The 15,362-nt window shown below is 47.4% G+C and overlaps 1 protein-coding gene across 1 annotated transcript; it reads left to right on the forward strand.

The window, feature by feature from the left end:
- Nucleotides 1–5,170: 5,170 nt before the first annotated feature.
- On the forward strand, nucleotides 5,171–15,362 carry RIT1 (Ras like without CAAX 1). Its single transcript, XM_054994053.1, has 5 exons — nucleotides 5,171–5,365; nucleotides 7,864–7,920; nucleotides 9,340–9,413; nucleotides 10,626–10,817; nucleotides 12,105–15,362. The coding sequence occupies exons 1-5, from the start codon at nucleotides 5,245–5,247 to the stop codon at nucleotides 12,333–12,335; spliced, it is 675 nt and encodes a 224-aa protein (XP_054850028.1). The 5' UTR covers nucleotides 5,171–5,244; the 3' UTR covers nucleotides 12,336–15,362.

Here is a 15,362-nt window from a genome sequence, read left to right on the forward strand (position 1 = left end):
TAAGTAGAAGGGCTCTCGCTTGTTCCTGCCCTCTTCTGTACAAGGAGAGGGGGGAGTCAATCTATTGCACCCCCCCCCCCCGTTCAACTTGCAGTACTTTTGAAATTCCCAAAAAGAGAGGTGGGCACTGCCTGATGGTGGTGGAGCCAATCCCCAGGTGTTGGAATTGGCTCCCATTTTGGGGAGCGGGAGGGAACGCCGCCTGGTTTCAGCTTCCAAAGCAAAGGGCGAATTTGTTTCCCGGGTGGCCACTGGGAGAGGTTGCCAAGCTCAGAGGTTTAAAGGCAGCGGCCTCTATGGCTGAGCCAAGCACGGGCTGCTTTGAAGGGCCTCCCTGGGAGGGGGAGCTCAGCATTTTTCTAGCCAGCTGGTAGGGAGGACAATGAGGCTTCTTGCTTCTCCCCTCTTCCATTCCCAAGCTGGTAATTTCCACTCTACCTTTTGAAGCAGGCAGGCACCAGGAAACACTGGTGGGGATCAGTGGCCTACTGTATACCTTTGTTCTGAGGAGTACGCTTGGCATCCCTCCCTCTGAACCACACATACGTCAGAACAATCCTACAGAAAGGGAGGTGGGGTCTGCTGGACCGTGGGAGTGTGTAGTTTGCATGCAGAGCACGCATTTTGCATGGGGAAGTTCCATCCCTGGCCTCTCCTGTTTAAAGGAGAAGAGGAGGCAGTGCTCGAGGGAGGCATGCCAATAGTCTCATGGGGGTTTGGTAGCAAGGAGTGTTGTGAGTGGCCCTGGATGTTTGACAACTCAGAAGCAGAACGTGCCTCTCGAGCTGAGCTGTGGTGCTATGCTACATTCATTTTGCGCATGGTGCTTCTGTTAGGTGAAGAGGCACAATCTAAATCTGCTAAACGTATTGGGCGAATTTGCATTCATGGGACTTTTATTTTGGTGACTTAGCTACTCTGCTGGTGCGTCATTTTCTCTAAACTTAAAAAAGAAAGTCCTGCTGCTTTAGTTCTCTTCCCCCTCCCTCCCGCTGTCCAGAGCCGGTGCCATCCCTTGACACCTAATGCCAGTGGGTTAGGTGTACGGAAAACGGAGGAAAAGTTGCGTGCTGCAAAAAAGTTCAGATCAAAATGGGGGGATCCTTTGGTTGATGAAAGTCTGAGCCATGCAACCCACTGCACAGAAGGCACCCTGGCGGCCCAATTTGTGCAAACGGTATCAGTGCCTACGTAGGGAAATATAGTGCAGTCCTAAGCAAAGCTAGACCTTTCAAAGTACATTGAATTAGAAGGGTGTAGCTCTGTTGACGGTACTCATTGTCCAGGGTTACCAGCTTCCAGGTGGGGCCTGAATATCTCCAGGAACTGATCTCCAGACTGTAAGGATCTGTTCCTCTGGAGAAAATGACTGCTTTGGAAGATGGATGCTGTGACATTAAACCTTGCTGAGGTCTGCCCTCCCCAAACTCTATCCCCCAATTTTCCACTCACTGAGCTCACTGTGATTTGATTCTTAAGAGTTGAGGGTGTGGCTCTCAACGTTTCTAAACACTGTGTACTATTACATTGGAAAATGAGGTTTTCTTTAAGTTCTGTTTTGCAAGAGCCAATGAGAAGCGGGCTGAGGTGGTGTCTATTCAAAAGGAGGGGGAAAGCTTGCAAGTCAGCCCCAAAGATGCCCCATAAGAAGCTACATGCGGCAAAAAGTTACTGAGAAGTGAGCAAGTTTGTATACTCGAAAGGGGAAAAATCACTCTATAGCCTTTTTTTAAAGCATACTTTATCAGTGCAATTCTAAACAGAGTTATCCGAGTGTAAGTCCATTGATTACGATTGGCTTAAACTGGAGCAATGCTGCTTAGGATTGCACTGTTAGTCTGTTGTCAACACTCCCCATCTACACGCTCCCATAAGCGGGGAAAGAGCAAACAAAGAGAGCGTGCGTGCACGAAGATCTCTCATTGCCCTCCAGACCCCTGAAAGAGATGGTTGGCAGCCGTGCTGCTCTCAAAGAAAATATCCAAAGCCTCTGAAGCAACCCACAAAATACTTCTTATTTTGACCAACCAAGAGAGAGAGACTGGTGTGCAGGTGTAACTTCTTGTATGAGTTCTATGGGCCTTGGGAAGCAAACTTTCACACAAATTTAGGTTAAGAGGAACATTTTTAAAAACCTTTTAACAATACAACTATTTTTTTCCTTTAAACTCAAGTGCAACCATACAGAAACATTAAACCAACAATGTCGTTGAAAAGGATAAACAGTTCAACTTGTCCAATTCCACTAAGTGACAGAGTCCTTTTTCACAGTCCTTCCAATTCGAAGCCACTTCGAACCCAGGCTTCTGTCCTCTCTTGGGGGAATTATAGCCCTGCAAAAATAGTACAATCCAATACACATATACCACTTTACATCATATTCACCTACCACATTTACCTTATTCAAGGTGATAAGAGCGTATTTATTATTCAGCTTTCCAGCAACCAACTTCGTCCTCAGCTGCTTGGCTCTAGCTACTGTCTCTGCCCTACTGGGCTAAACCGGTTGCCTCATAGGGGTTACACAGGCTTTTGTGTTCGCATCGCCGGAACGAATGGTATAAATTAAAAAGAAAAATAGGAAAAGGAAGAAGCTTCAACATACGATGAAGGCACGCAGCGGCGCTCTACTTTTTCGGATAGTTTCAGGTGGGAAGCCAGGTTCGTCTGCAGTAGAAGGGCAAGACTCTGGTCCAGTAGCACCTTGAAGGCCAACTAGATTTCCACAGTGTGTGTGACGATGAGTGCCCTCAAGTCATAATCTGACTTATGGCGACCCCTGGTGGGGCTTTCATGGCAAGAGACTAATAGAGGCCGTTTGCCATTGCCTGGCTCTGCAACCCTGCTCTTCCTTAGAGGTCTCCAACCCAGTTTCTAACCAAGGCTGACCTTGCTTAGCTTCTAAGACCTGGTGAGATCATGCTTGCCTGGTCTACTTAGGTCAAGGTGAATTTCCCCAGTATGATCCAGAGGACTTAGCCGTGTTAGTCTGTAGTAGCAAAATCGAAAAGAGTCCAGTAGCACCTTTAAGACTAACCAACTTTACTGTAGCAGAAGTGTTACGACCCTTACTTTCTCTTGGGTAGATTTTGCCTTTTATCTTTCCCTTAACACCCTCTGAGTAGTTTGCTGCCACCAGGAATATTATATTCCAAGATATTTTATTTAAGTTTTCCCTTTAGAAACGTGCCTAAGCGTCAGGCTCCTTCGTGGTTCTATGTGGCCCTGAGGATAGGAATGGGATATAGCAGTGACAGCTACTCTGGGATATAACGAAAACAAAATAAACTTTTATTTTTTTCAAGAAGCATATCAGTTTCATAAAAGTAGTTCTCCGTTCTTAAAGTTACTTCATTTAAACTCATTCACACAGATCTCTTCTAAGGCTTCACACACAGCCTCTTTCTCTGGCTCAATATTTCTCACAGTGCTTAAGGTTATTCAGGCTGCACACAGCTTGCCTGCTTTCTCTTAACTCAATATTTCTCTCACAGAAATGCTTAAAACTCCTCAGGCAGCACACAGCTGGCCTCTCTTTCCCTGACTGAGTGTCCTTTCACAAACATGCTCAGTTCAGGGTCCACACAGGTTATATTTCTCTCATAAATACTTCAACATACTCAGGCTGCACACAGCTAGCCTGCTTCCTTCTGACTGAAACTTTTCTCCCCACTCCCAGTCTCAAACTGCATTCACTCCGCCCACTCTCTGTCATCAGCCAATCATATTGCTCACTCATCCCTCTCTCTCACCCCTCCTCTTCACCTATCTCACACCAAGCATTTAAAGACATGTGCACACATTTACTTGCAATCATTACAATAAGCTTTTGAGAATCTCAGTTCTCTTCGTCAGATGCGCAACCACACAGAAACTTTAAACCAACAATGTCATCTGACGAAGAGAACTGTGGTTCTCACAAGCTTATGCTACAGTAAAGTTGGTTAGTCTTAAAGGTGCTACTGGACTCTTCGATTTCCCCAGTATGGGCTCTCAAGAGTCAAAGTTCCCTTTGTCAGATACACCTGTCTGAAAAAGGAAGCTTTGACTAAGGTGCTTCTGGGCTTGATTCTTGCTCTTCTTCTACATAATCAATACACCTACACACCTGAAACTACCATTTGCGTTGTGTCTGCTACTAGTAATTGTCACCAGAAGTTGGGGAAGGATCAAAGAAGGAATTTCCTCCCCTGGTTATTTGCTTATGCTATGATTTGCTCATTGTATACGTCAAAGCTTGTTGGGGAGAAATGTCAATCAGAGCTGAACGACTTCCCTCATTGGCTTGAACAGCAGGAGGAGGGGACATCTGTGTTCTTCACTAAATGGGAAGAACGCTGCCTGAAAATTTTGCCTCCTATCTCTGGACCTACAGGAATAAGAGGCTTAATTAAAAATAAAAAGTAAAGTTGGGAAAACAGTATGTTCGCTGGCAGCCTGGATAAAAAACGCCCTTCCTCTTTACTAGAGACTTAATTTTTGGATATATGCAGTGGAAGTTTTTCATGGCATGGAATTAAACAACTTCCCTTAGGGTTGCCAGCCTCTAGGTGGCAGCTGGAGATCTAGAATTACAATACCTCTCCAAAATAGAAAAGAGTCCAGCAGCACCTTTAAGACTAACCAACTTTATTGTAGCATAATCTTTCGAGAACCACAGCTCTCTTCATCAGATACATCTGACAAAGAGAGTTGTGGTTCTCGAAAGCTTATGCTACGATAAAGTTGGCTAGTCTTAAAAGTGCTACTGGACTCTTTACTATTTTGCAACTACAGACTAACATGGCTAACTCCTCTGGATCTATGACCATGGAAAACATTTCTCACCCTGGAGAAAATGGCTGCTTTGGAGGGTGGACTCTATGGCATTATACACTGCTACTAACCCTGTCCTTCCCAGGGGCGACCCTCAAATCTCCAGGAATTTCCTGGGAAATAACATCTGACGCAACCCGAATCTTCCTATTTCTGCCGCCACGGGTGTGCCCCGCACGTTCCAACGGGGAGCCGGAAGTGTCACGAGCCTCTGCCTGGGACTTTCCACCGTCTCCTCTTGACGCTCCGAGGGGGAGGAGCCGGGGCGGGGGCGGGGATTCTACAGGCCACGCCCCCTGTGTCTGAGGCTGGAACTCGGCCGCGCCGGCGCCATTTTGTCGGCGGTGGGCGGGAAGATGCGGGAGCGGCGGCAGCTTCCGCGGCGGTGCGCCTGAGGAGCGGCGAAGGGGGCGGCTCGACTCCGGGGCGATGGACGTGGCCGGGCCGCGGGGGCCTCCCGGCGGGGTGGGCTCCGCCGCCGTCCCTCCGCCCGGGCAGCCCCGCGAGTACAAGCTGGTGATGCTGGGCGCCGGTGGGGTCGGCAAGAGCGGTAGGTGGGAGGACGGGCTGTCGGGGGAAGCGTGGGAAAGAGGGAAGGGCTGTTTTATGGGTGGTTGCGCCTGCGGAACTCGCTGACACGAGATGCGGCAGCGGTTGCGTTGGAACGGTTCGCATGTGGAACGCACCGCCTCAAGACGGTACCCGCTGGGGTGGAGGAGGGCGTCCTGGGGAGGGGCTGTACGAAGAACCGGCTCCTGAAAGCGAACTGTTGATGAGGTGGAGCGGCGGTGTGGTTGACAGGGTTTGCCTGCGGAACTCACTGCCTCATGATGGTTTCAGGTGGGTAGCCAGCTTGGTGTGCAGCAGAACATCAGAATTGGAGTTCAGTGGGACCTTAAGATTTTCAGGGTAGGAGCTCTCCAGAGTCACAGCTTCCTTCTTCAGACCTGCAGGCTTTCGGTCTAATGGCACCTTAGAAACCAGCAAAGTTTTCCGGGTGTAAGCTTTCCAGAGTCACCGCTCCCTTCTTCGGATATAATAGGGTTATTGTGAAGAAGCAAGCGTTCGCTCTCTAAGGCTCATACCCTGGAAGTATTGCTGCTTTTTTAGAGGCTACTGGACTCAAATCTTGCTCTTCTGTTCAGAGAGGATTTGAGTCCAGTGGCACCTTTGAGACCAACAAGATTTTCAGGGTCTGAGCATTCAAGAGTCAAAACTCCCTTCTTCAGAATATACATATCTGAGAAAAGAAGCATTGACTTTTGAAACTTACACACTAAAAAAATCTTGTTGGTCTCTAAGGTGCCACTAGACTCAGATCCTGCCTCAAAGACGTCTGTTCCCATGGAAAAACAGTTTGTGGGAATGCATCTCAGTGGGCTTGGAGAAGGAGGTCACGCCCCTTAAAGATTTCATATTGGGGAAATGGGTAGCTGAAGCTTTTCACTGCATGCAGATAAATACCATCCTGTTGAGCCTTAAAGAAACAGGGCCTTTTTTTCCTCCAGGCTTGTTGGCAGCCGCATCCTTACCTAAAACTTGCTTCCCCAAGTGATACAGGGGAATGATTGGTGTGATTGCCTGTGGAACTCTTTGCCTCAAGGAGTTGGTTGCTCTGTTGGAAGGGAATAGCTGGCGGATTCTTATGAGGAACTCACAGCCTCCAAATTTTGGCTGTTTGGATGATGTGGGAGGAGGGTTGTTTTCTCATGTGGGACTCCCTGCCTCAAGATATGTATTAAACGTCTCTTGGTCATGAAGGTGGGCTGTAGAAGCAATTGAAAAGGGTGGACAAATGCTAGTCATGGTGGGAGAGATGTAGCGGTAGGTGCTTGGATACAAGGGCGCGATGTGTGGAAGCTGGCCTGTGGAACTCGCATCCACAAAGCGATGACTGGTGTCGGGTGGCAGCATAGGGTGTGGGAATCGGGGATCCGTTTCCACATCATGAGATGTGGAAATGGTTTTGCTGATAGAAGGGGGGGTGCATGGTATTTGTTGAGAGTGGGGTTGAGCATAATGGAACTCACTGCCACTAGAACTGGCAATGAGCTCCTCTTGGTTAGGTAGATTAAAGTGGAAAAAAATCAGTCAAATTCGTGGTGGGAATCCTGACCGCACATTAACTACAACTGATACGTGGAGCCTGCTTGTTCAGAGGCTGTGTACCTCTGAATGCCCACCTCTCGAATGTTTCCAGGTCACCTCCATGGGTTGCTGTTGTGGGTTTTTCCAGTCCTTCGGCCAGCTACAGCTGGAAATACCTTTGCTCTAATTCAGCAGGGCGGGTCTAATAAAGCATTTAGAGAATTGGGCTATCGGGTCTAAACTCATCGCCCCTGGACGCGGAGGCACAGCTCTTACAAGGCTGCCCACGCCCTGCTCTCGAGTGGCATCGGCTGCTGTGGGAAAGAGGGGACCTGAGATTGCTCTGCTGTTTGATTCAGGAGACGCGTTCTTGTTAGGAGCCCTCCCCTCCCCTTCACATGGCCGGGGTTGGAATGTGGTGGAGTGTGTGGGTGGGATGGGAGGAAGGGGCAGCTCTGGGTGGAGCCTGGAGATGAAGGAAGTGATTGCCGTGGGACCAGGGAGGGGGTAGTGTTGCGTGGCCTATTAGTAACGCAGATGTGGTCACTGAGGGAGCATTGAGAGGCAGTGGGTAAGGCATGTGTGGAGGTCAGGCATTACCTTTTAAGATTGGGGGTCACCACGTCCGGAGAGTATCTCGCCAGCCTTGCTGGTTGCAGGACCATCGTCCTCTATGCAGTTGGAGGAAAGGATGACAAAATTGCTTGTATACACTCAGAAATTTACTAGCAGCCCAGTAACATCAACATGTTATTGCTGCAGCCACCCATTCCACCCCCAAAATCTGGATATTCGTGCGATTTCTTGCTAGGTTGGTCTCCGTCGCCCTGAACTATCCCTTCCTTCCGTGGGTGGAGGTGTACCTCGCCCCGCTCGCGTTTTTGTCACATGCAGCCTGGGGGTTGTGTACCGTTCTCTTTGTTTTGCGTCCTAACTTCTGCTCCGGTTTCTTCCTTTTAGCTATGACCATGCAGTTCATTAGTCATCGTTTCCCAGAAGATCACGACCCCACTATCGGTGAGTCTTTCCCTCTCCAGCAGTTTGCTAGACTTGTGCGATCGTGGCTGTTGAGGGGAATCCCAGATGTGCACGTTGGAAACCTCACCAAGATGGAATGCGGTTTAATTGTCTGTTTGCCAAAGCTTGGGAGTGATGGGCAGTTACGAACAGTACCAGCTCGGCTGACTGGTGGAATTGCTACACCGTGGTTTTTAAATGCGAAATTTCGTCCCGTCCCTAAGGCAGGTTATTCCCAAACAAAGAAGCGCATGGGGAAACATAGCCGACTTTTGACCTTCCAGCGCTTTAGTGCCTTCTTGAGTTGCGTGCAGAAACACTTCCGTGTATGAGGGAAAATACACCGTTGAGGAACAAAACCTCCTTTTTGAGTAAATTTCTCTATTTGAGTGGTTGAGCCTGCCGGTAGCCACTTATTAAAATGTAAGAGGGGCTCTGTTGGATCAGACCCGTAGTCTGTCTAGTTTAGTATTCTGTCTCGCACAGTAGCCAGCCAGTTGCCCTGAAGAGACAACGAACAGGGAATAGAGGCCGCGGCTTTCCTTTGATGTTGTATCCTGGCACTGATGTTCAGAGGTTGACTGCCTCTTAATACGGAGGTTCCTTTAGTCACCATGGCTAGTAGCCATTGACAGACCCATTCCCCATGAACCCGTCTAATCCTCTTTTAAAGCTGTGCATGTTGGCGGCCGTCACTACATCCTCCAGTAGCAAATTCCACATTTTAATTCCTCGTTGAGCAAAGAAATATTTCCTTTTGTCTGTCCTGTGTCTACTGACCACCAGTTTCATTGGATGCCCTCGAGGTCTAGTATTCTGGGAGAGGGAGACGAAGGTTTCTCTGTCCACTCTCTCTATCCCATGCGTAGTTTTACAGATCTCTGTCTAAATCAAAAAGTCTCCGGCTCTTCCGCCTTTGCTCGTGGGAAAGAAGTTCCGGCCTCTTGTTTGGTAAAGAATTGCTTTCGGTAGTGGAAGCGCCGCTACTGGGCCTTTTCCTCTTGCCCCGACAGGCCCTCCCGCCCCTCTTCTTGTTAAATAAACCACAGCTCATTCCACGTCCTCGCCCATGCAGCTCTGTAGCTTTTGCATCCGGCCCCCGCTCCCCTATCAAGACTGTGTATGCTGTGCTGCCATAGGGGGCACCTCGGTGGAGTTGCAGAGCCGAGGGAAACGCTGCGTCTCTTGCGCTCCAGTGAAGCGGAGGGCCTGGCCGCTAACGATCCCCACTGGCTGCCTGTGAGCCGGAGCTGGAATTTTTTCTGCTCTGCTTAGTCAATCGGTGGAACCTGCTTCAGTGCTTCTGAGTCCCCTGGCAGGAGTCCGGCCTTATTTTTAAAAGGGAAATGAAACAAAGCCCCGAGCGAAACACTTTGCGCTTGAGACGCTGAGTGCCTGCCTGTCTTTCGCTTTCTGTAGAGGACGCTTACAAAATCCGAATAAGGATTGACGACGAACCTGCTAACCTGGACATTTTGGATACGGCGGGCCAGGTAGGTAATAACAGCTCAGTGAAGCGGTAATGCAGTTTGCTCAAAGTGCTTCATGTATGTCGTCTTGTTTCCCGAATAACAGCCCTGTAAGGTAGATCAGTATTATCAGTGTCATCGTCTCCATAGTTGCTATGGTCACCATGTAAGTCTGAGAACCGGTGCAGTGTAGTGACTAGTGGGTTGATTTAAAAGTGGGGAGACCTGAGTTCAAATCCCTGCTTGGTCCATGAAACTCATTGGCAGACCCTTAGCCAGTCACTCTGTCTCCCAGGGAGGCTATTATTGTGTGGTGGTGGAGGTGGAAAGATGAACCCTGAGCTCTTTGGAAGAAGGGTGGAATTTAAAAACACAATGTTAGAAATAAAGGTCACTGGGACTTCTGGGTATGGCCACGATTGCTGTATCAGGGCTCTGAACCCAGGAAGTTGTATTCTGCTGAGTCATGCCATTGTTCTGTCAAGGTCAGTGCTCTCCGGAGTTTCAGGGAGGGGTTTTTAGCATCATCTACTAATTGACCCTTTTAACTGGACACACTGAGGATTGAGCCTCAGACCTTTTGCATGCAAGGACTCTAATCTGGAGAACCGAGTTTGATTCCCCACTCCTCCACTTGAAGCCAGCTGGGTGACCTTGAGTCAGTCCTTTCTCAGAGCACTCTCAGCCCTCACCTCACAGGGTGTTTGTTGTGGGGATAATAAAACTGCTCTGAGTGAACGTTAAGTTGTCCTAAAGGGCGGTATATAAATCGAATGTTGCTGTTACTATTATTGTGCCATTTCACAGCAGCACTGAGGACAGCAAAATGCAGTTGCTTCCCACTTCTCTCAGTTGTGGCACTGCTTGGAGTGGCAGCAGGAGAAAAATAAAGGGAAAAAAGGCACGTCACTTCTGGATAAAACACAGAAGTGACAGTGGTAGCTCTAGGAATTGCTGGAAACTCTATGGTAAAAACATAGGGTTTTACCATAGAGTTGCAGGGATTCCTAGAGCTACCATTGTCACTTCCAGATTGTACCCTGTAGCTATGTTGGCAGTGTTGCCAACATCACATGCTCCCCTCCAACACTGCCCCCCCCAACCCTCTTGCTGATAGCCAGGCTCAGCCTGGCAACCTTAAGTTTGACCCTGGTTTTCGTCTGAAAACACTTTTCTCTGCCAGGCTCATGACTGCTATAATTAAGAACTGATACTTACTTTTCTTCCCATTTCCAGGCGGAATTTACTGCCATGAGAGACCAGTACATGAGGGCAGGGGAAGGGTTTATTATCTGTTACTCGATCACGGATCGCCGAAGTTTCCATGAAGTCCGCGAGTTCAAGCAGCTCATCTACCGTGTTCGGCGTACAGATGAGACTCCAGTCGTCCTTGTGGGAAACAAATCTGACTTGGCGCAGTTGAGACAGGTGAGGAGTGCGGAGGCAGGTTTAGCCTCGCTGGGTTTGTTTTGAGCAATTTGCAAGGTAGGAAGCAAAGAGAATGCTAGAAATGGCTGGAGTCCTCGGTTGCTGATATGTCAAAGGGTAACCAAGAAAGCAACAAATACGAGGGCAATACAATGAAAAGTAGCAATTCTGTTTAAAGATATATTCAAGGCAATATTATAAGTCATTAAAGTGCAACATGCTACAGTACCACAATCGCATAGTTAAAAAATACACAATCCAAGAGAACAAGGACAGCGGCAACCAGTTCACACATATACACTGATGTGAAGTGCAACGGTAAGTACTAATGAAAGACAAAACAAGGGTGACGCATCTACCATCACGGTAAGTAATAACGTAATGCAAATTTAACAAGTTTTAGTCTATTAGGGGGGTCCTTGATACCCCCCCCCTTTATCTTACTGACACCTGTAGAAAAGAACAAAGAAGAAAATGAGATAAATAGACCTGGACAGCAGTTCTGCATAAGAGGGAGCGAAGTTTTAAACAAAAGTAGTTAGTTAAAGGAGGGATACATTTGAGTTGTAACCGATACCAGACTAGAGATGGTATAGGTTGTAGAGGGGAAGGAGTTGATCAGAGCCTCGGGTTAGAAAAGAAAGCTTGTAACTTTATGCTGCAGCAGCGTGTGCTCAGAGAATACCACGGGTGATGAAATTCTCTGCGAGGAAGAGATCAATTAAAAAGCAATGCTGCGTGGGAGGCTTGGAGCGCAAACCTCAAGAGGCACACAAAAGGGCACGTGCCACAATGTGTGAGCGAAGATGTGCTGCATTCTTTGGTGCTTACTCTAGTGTCTAGGACATAGAAGCCTACCCCATAAATCCTCCTTATTTGTTAGGAAATAGATGTTCAGGTATTTGAGTTGACGGGTATCTCCTCAATTGGAAGACAGGCCCATGGCGGTATCGAAGGGTAAGTATGAAAGACACTGCTGTATATACTCGGTCCTTTGTTACCTGCGGTGCCCCTGAACTGTGAGTTTTGAGTGTGTCCCAGCATGCAATTCTAACTAAATCATTTTAATGTGAAGGCAGAAATGCACAGACAGCCTTTTGAGTGTTTCCAAAATCTGGTGAATTCTCCAGCACAAAGCAGGGACGTCAGGTAGGAACATTACTCCGAAAGACTTAGCAAAAGACAGATTTTGAAGATGAGGGCAAAGAGGATTTCAGAGGCCGCACGGAGAAACGATGGCATGTGGCTTGTCTCATTGTGTTGACCGCCATTTGCTTTGTTAACTAGGTCTCCAAGGAAGAAGGCCAGGCCCTGGCCCGTGAATTCAGCTGTCCCTTTTTCGAAACGTCAGCTGCCTTCCGCTATTATATCGACGATGTGTTTCATGCGCTCGTCCGGGAGATCAGGCGGAAAGAGAAGGAAGCAGCAGCGGCATTGGGGAAGAAGTGTAAGCCACGAGCCACTGTTTGGAAAAGGCTGAAGTCTCCCTTTCGGAAGAAGAAAAATTCTGTGACGTGACTCGGAAGGCTGCCTCCAACAAAAAAGAACGGTGGCCCATCAGTGAGCCAAAGTAATGCAGGATCCTTGGATGCATTGCTGCAAACTATTAATTGAAATATTTCCATTTTTAAAAAGTATTCGGGAAGCTGTTCCTCTGGGGAATAACTTTTCCAGGGATCAAGAGTTGTCATGATACAATGTGTGTGTCAGATTTTGTTGATTACCTCTTCCTGGAGAAGACTTGGCAAAATGTTGGACCCGGATGGTTGTAAATCAGCTTTCCAAAGCCGTGCAAAATATGTAAGCAACTGGCTTATACTTAAGAGTCACCAGGCGGATTGGTATGGTCCTTATTCCTGAAAAGCTGTTGTCTGGCAACGTGAGGATTCCTCTTGGTTCTGTGTCCCTGTTTCAGCAGCATTTCCAGGAGTAGAACCGAGTGTCTGTTGTGTTCAACGGCTAGCACAATTGAGCTTCACTTTTTTTCTTTATTTTTCCACTAAGAAATTGTTGGACTCACCTTGGATGTCTTTGTAGGCGGGGTGGGGCCGGGTGAAGGATTTTGTAAGCAGCGGTCCTCGTGGAAACCTGATGGAAACGGCCATGCGATGTATCTTGTGAGGAGGACACAGGGTTTCTTAGTGTGATTATTTTCTGCTGTTCCTGTAAGTGTGCGCTCTTGGATGGGTTGAGTTTTCCCTGTGCTGATGCTGTATTTTTTTGAGGCTCTTTGGAAAACTCAATTGATGTTCTGCCATGTCAGACACCAGATTGTGAAGCGTTCTGCCGGAATAATTTGCATCATCACGTACTCCCCAATCCCACAGGTGGGAGTTTAGGATACATCTCCAGTATCCTTTTTTTCTTTTTTTGGTGAAGTCCTGTGGCCAGTGAAATAGATAAAGGAATGATAGAAAGGCATAGTGGGGAGGCAATGAGAAGTCAGAGGTTGATGAAGAAATTGATCTGATGACCCAAGGCCAAGTGGAGGGCTCGATGGCGGGACACAGGTTTTGGCGACTGAAAGTCCCAGGTTCCGTTTCGGGCAGCTCCGAGCTGTTAGTTAGCAGGAGACAGGAAGAAATTCCTCTTCCAGCCTCTGGAAATGGCTGCCGATCCACTTTGGCAGCTTGGTGAGGAACTGTGGTATGTGTGGAGTGGCGTTGGAGCTGGGAGGTCAAGCGAGACTTTTTTCAGAGAGACTTCGGGAAGGGAAAGGTAGAGTGGTGCAGTGGTTAGAATTTCAGACTATGAGCTGGGTGGGGAGCTAGGTTCAAATGCCTGCCCCCTCCGCAGAAGGCTGCTGGGTGATATTAGGCCAGTTGCAGACTTTGAGAATGAGAATAAAACGGAGGCACGGCAAATGATGCTAAGCCACTTTGGGAGAAAGGGTGGGGCATAAATGAAGTAAGTAAATAATACAAGACAGATTAAGAGGGGCTCTTCAGATCTCAGCTGGATGTTTGAAGAGGAGAGATCCAGGCCATTTCACGGGGCTTTCTTTGGGAATACGAGGGGAGCATATGGTGGGTTAAAATCACATGCATGGCTCTTACAGGAGGGCTGCATCACATAGTGGTTAGAGTGTCGGACTAGGCCTTGGGATAACCAAGGTCTAATTGCCTGCTCTGCCACTGAAACCTGTCAGGTGGCCTTGGGCCTGTCACAACATTTCAGCCTGTCACAACATTTAGAAGATGGTTGTTACTGTTAAATGGGGGGGGTGATGTGAAAAGCCTCTTTAGTCCCCAGTCAAGGGGTAAAGAGACTATAAGTAATGAAAAACAAACAATAATAATAATATTTGATTTATATACCGCCCTTCAGGATGACTTAACACCCATTCAGAGCGGTTTACAAAGTATGTTATTATTATCCCCATAACAGAACACCCTGTGACGTGGGTGGGGCTGAGAGAGCTAGAAGCTGTGACTGACCCAAGGTCACCCAGCTGGCTTCAAGTGGAGGAGCGGGGAATCAAACCCGGTTCCTCAGATTAGTGTCCCGCGCTCTTAACCACTACACCAAACAAACCCCGGAACATTTTTTTGGGGGGCGGTTTATGTTTAGCTGGAATTGTTTTCTTTGCAAGCCAGGTGCCTAGAATGAAACCGCTACCTTGTTTGCACAAAACTCTGCTGCATCTCATACATCTCATTTGGCAGGCATCAGGTCTGGATCCATTGTTGATTTTATTCACGATACCTTAATAGGGTAACTTTGCAAATAAAAGAAGGGTGTTTTTTTTTCATGTGATAAGCTCCTTCCTTGGCCCCTTCTCTGCCAGGCCGCTGTGCATTCTCCCTTTCAGAGAGCAGCATAGTTAGGAAGCCTGCCGTGTGATGGTAAAATGTAGGGATTTCTTGAGTTCTAATTTAATATTTTTTATTGCTCTTTTGGTTGCCGAGTTATACCCATTGTAGGTTTGTTTTTCAATATATATCTTAGCTGTGCTAAATTCAACTAGGCAATTAGGGGGGCAAATCACACATTCCACTTAGCGTGGAAATTTTAGAATGCATTTAATTCATTACAGAAATATATGGTGTATTTATACTAGTAAATTAACTTAATGATCCGTACTGGATCGTTTTCACAGCTACTAACTTAGGAACACCTTTTTAACGTAATAGATTTTGTTTAGATGCTGTTGAAATGTATTGGATATTTCATAGAGGATTGTGTCAAAAGGGCAAATTCATAATAAACCATAGAAGCAACCTAGGGGAGTCGGAGGGAGAAAAGTAATCCATCTCAATCCCGTTACCTCCTTCTAATGTTTAAAAGCTAACATGACTGTTGTATTTAAACAGAGCCCCTACCTCACCATCTAAAGCGGGATTTTTAAAAAAGGCCTTTGGACTAAAGGTTGATATTCCTGTGCCTTAAGCCGATACAGAATTCAGCACCCAGTGGTGCTAAATGTGAGCCCATCTCCCTGAAGAATGAGCACTTTCTTTGGACCCAGTCCATGGTTGTTTCATTGATGCCTTTGTATGCAAAAGATGAGAATTGTATTTGACATAATAAAAGACTTTGTCATGA

This window comes from Eublepharis macularius, chromosome 1, assembly GCF_028583425.1.
Source record: "Eublepharis macularius isolate TG4126 chromosome 1, MPM_Emac_v1.0, whole genome shotgun sequence".
NCBI classification, from domain to species: domain Eukaryota; kingdom Metazoa; phylum Chordata; class Lepidosauria; order Squamata; family Eublepharidae; genus Eublepharis; species Eublepharis macularius.

What these genes read in the sequence shown, in the direction of transcription:
- RIT1 (XM_054994053.1), top strand. Translation starts at nt 5,245, where the DNA reads ATGGACGTGGCCGGGCCGCGGGGGCCTCCCGGCGGGGTGGGCTCCGCC. An exon ending in TTTTGGATACGGCGGGCCAG is followed by an intron (nt 9,414 to 10,625) that starts GTAGGTAATAAC and finishes TCCCATTTCCAG; the next exon opens with GCGGAATTTACTGCCATGAG. An exon ending in ACTTGGCGCAGTTGAGACAG is followed by an intron (nt 10,818 to 12,104) that starts GTGAGGAGTGCG and finishes TTTGTTAACTAG; the next exon opens with GTCTCCAAGGAAGAAGGCCA.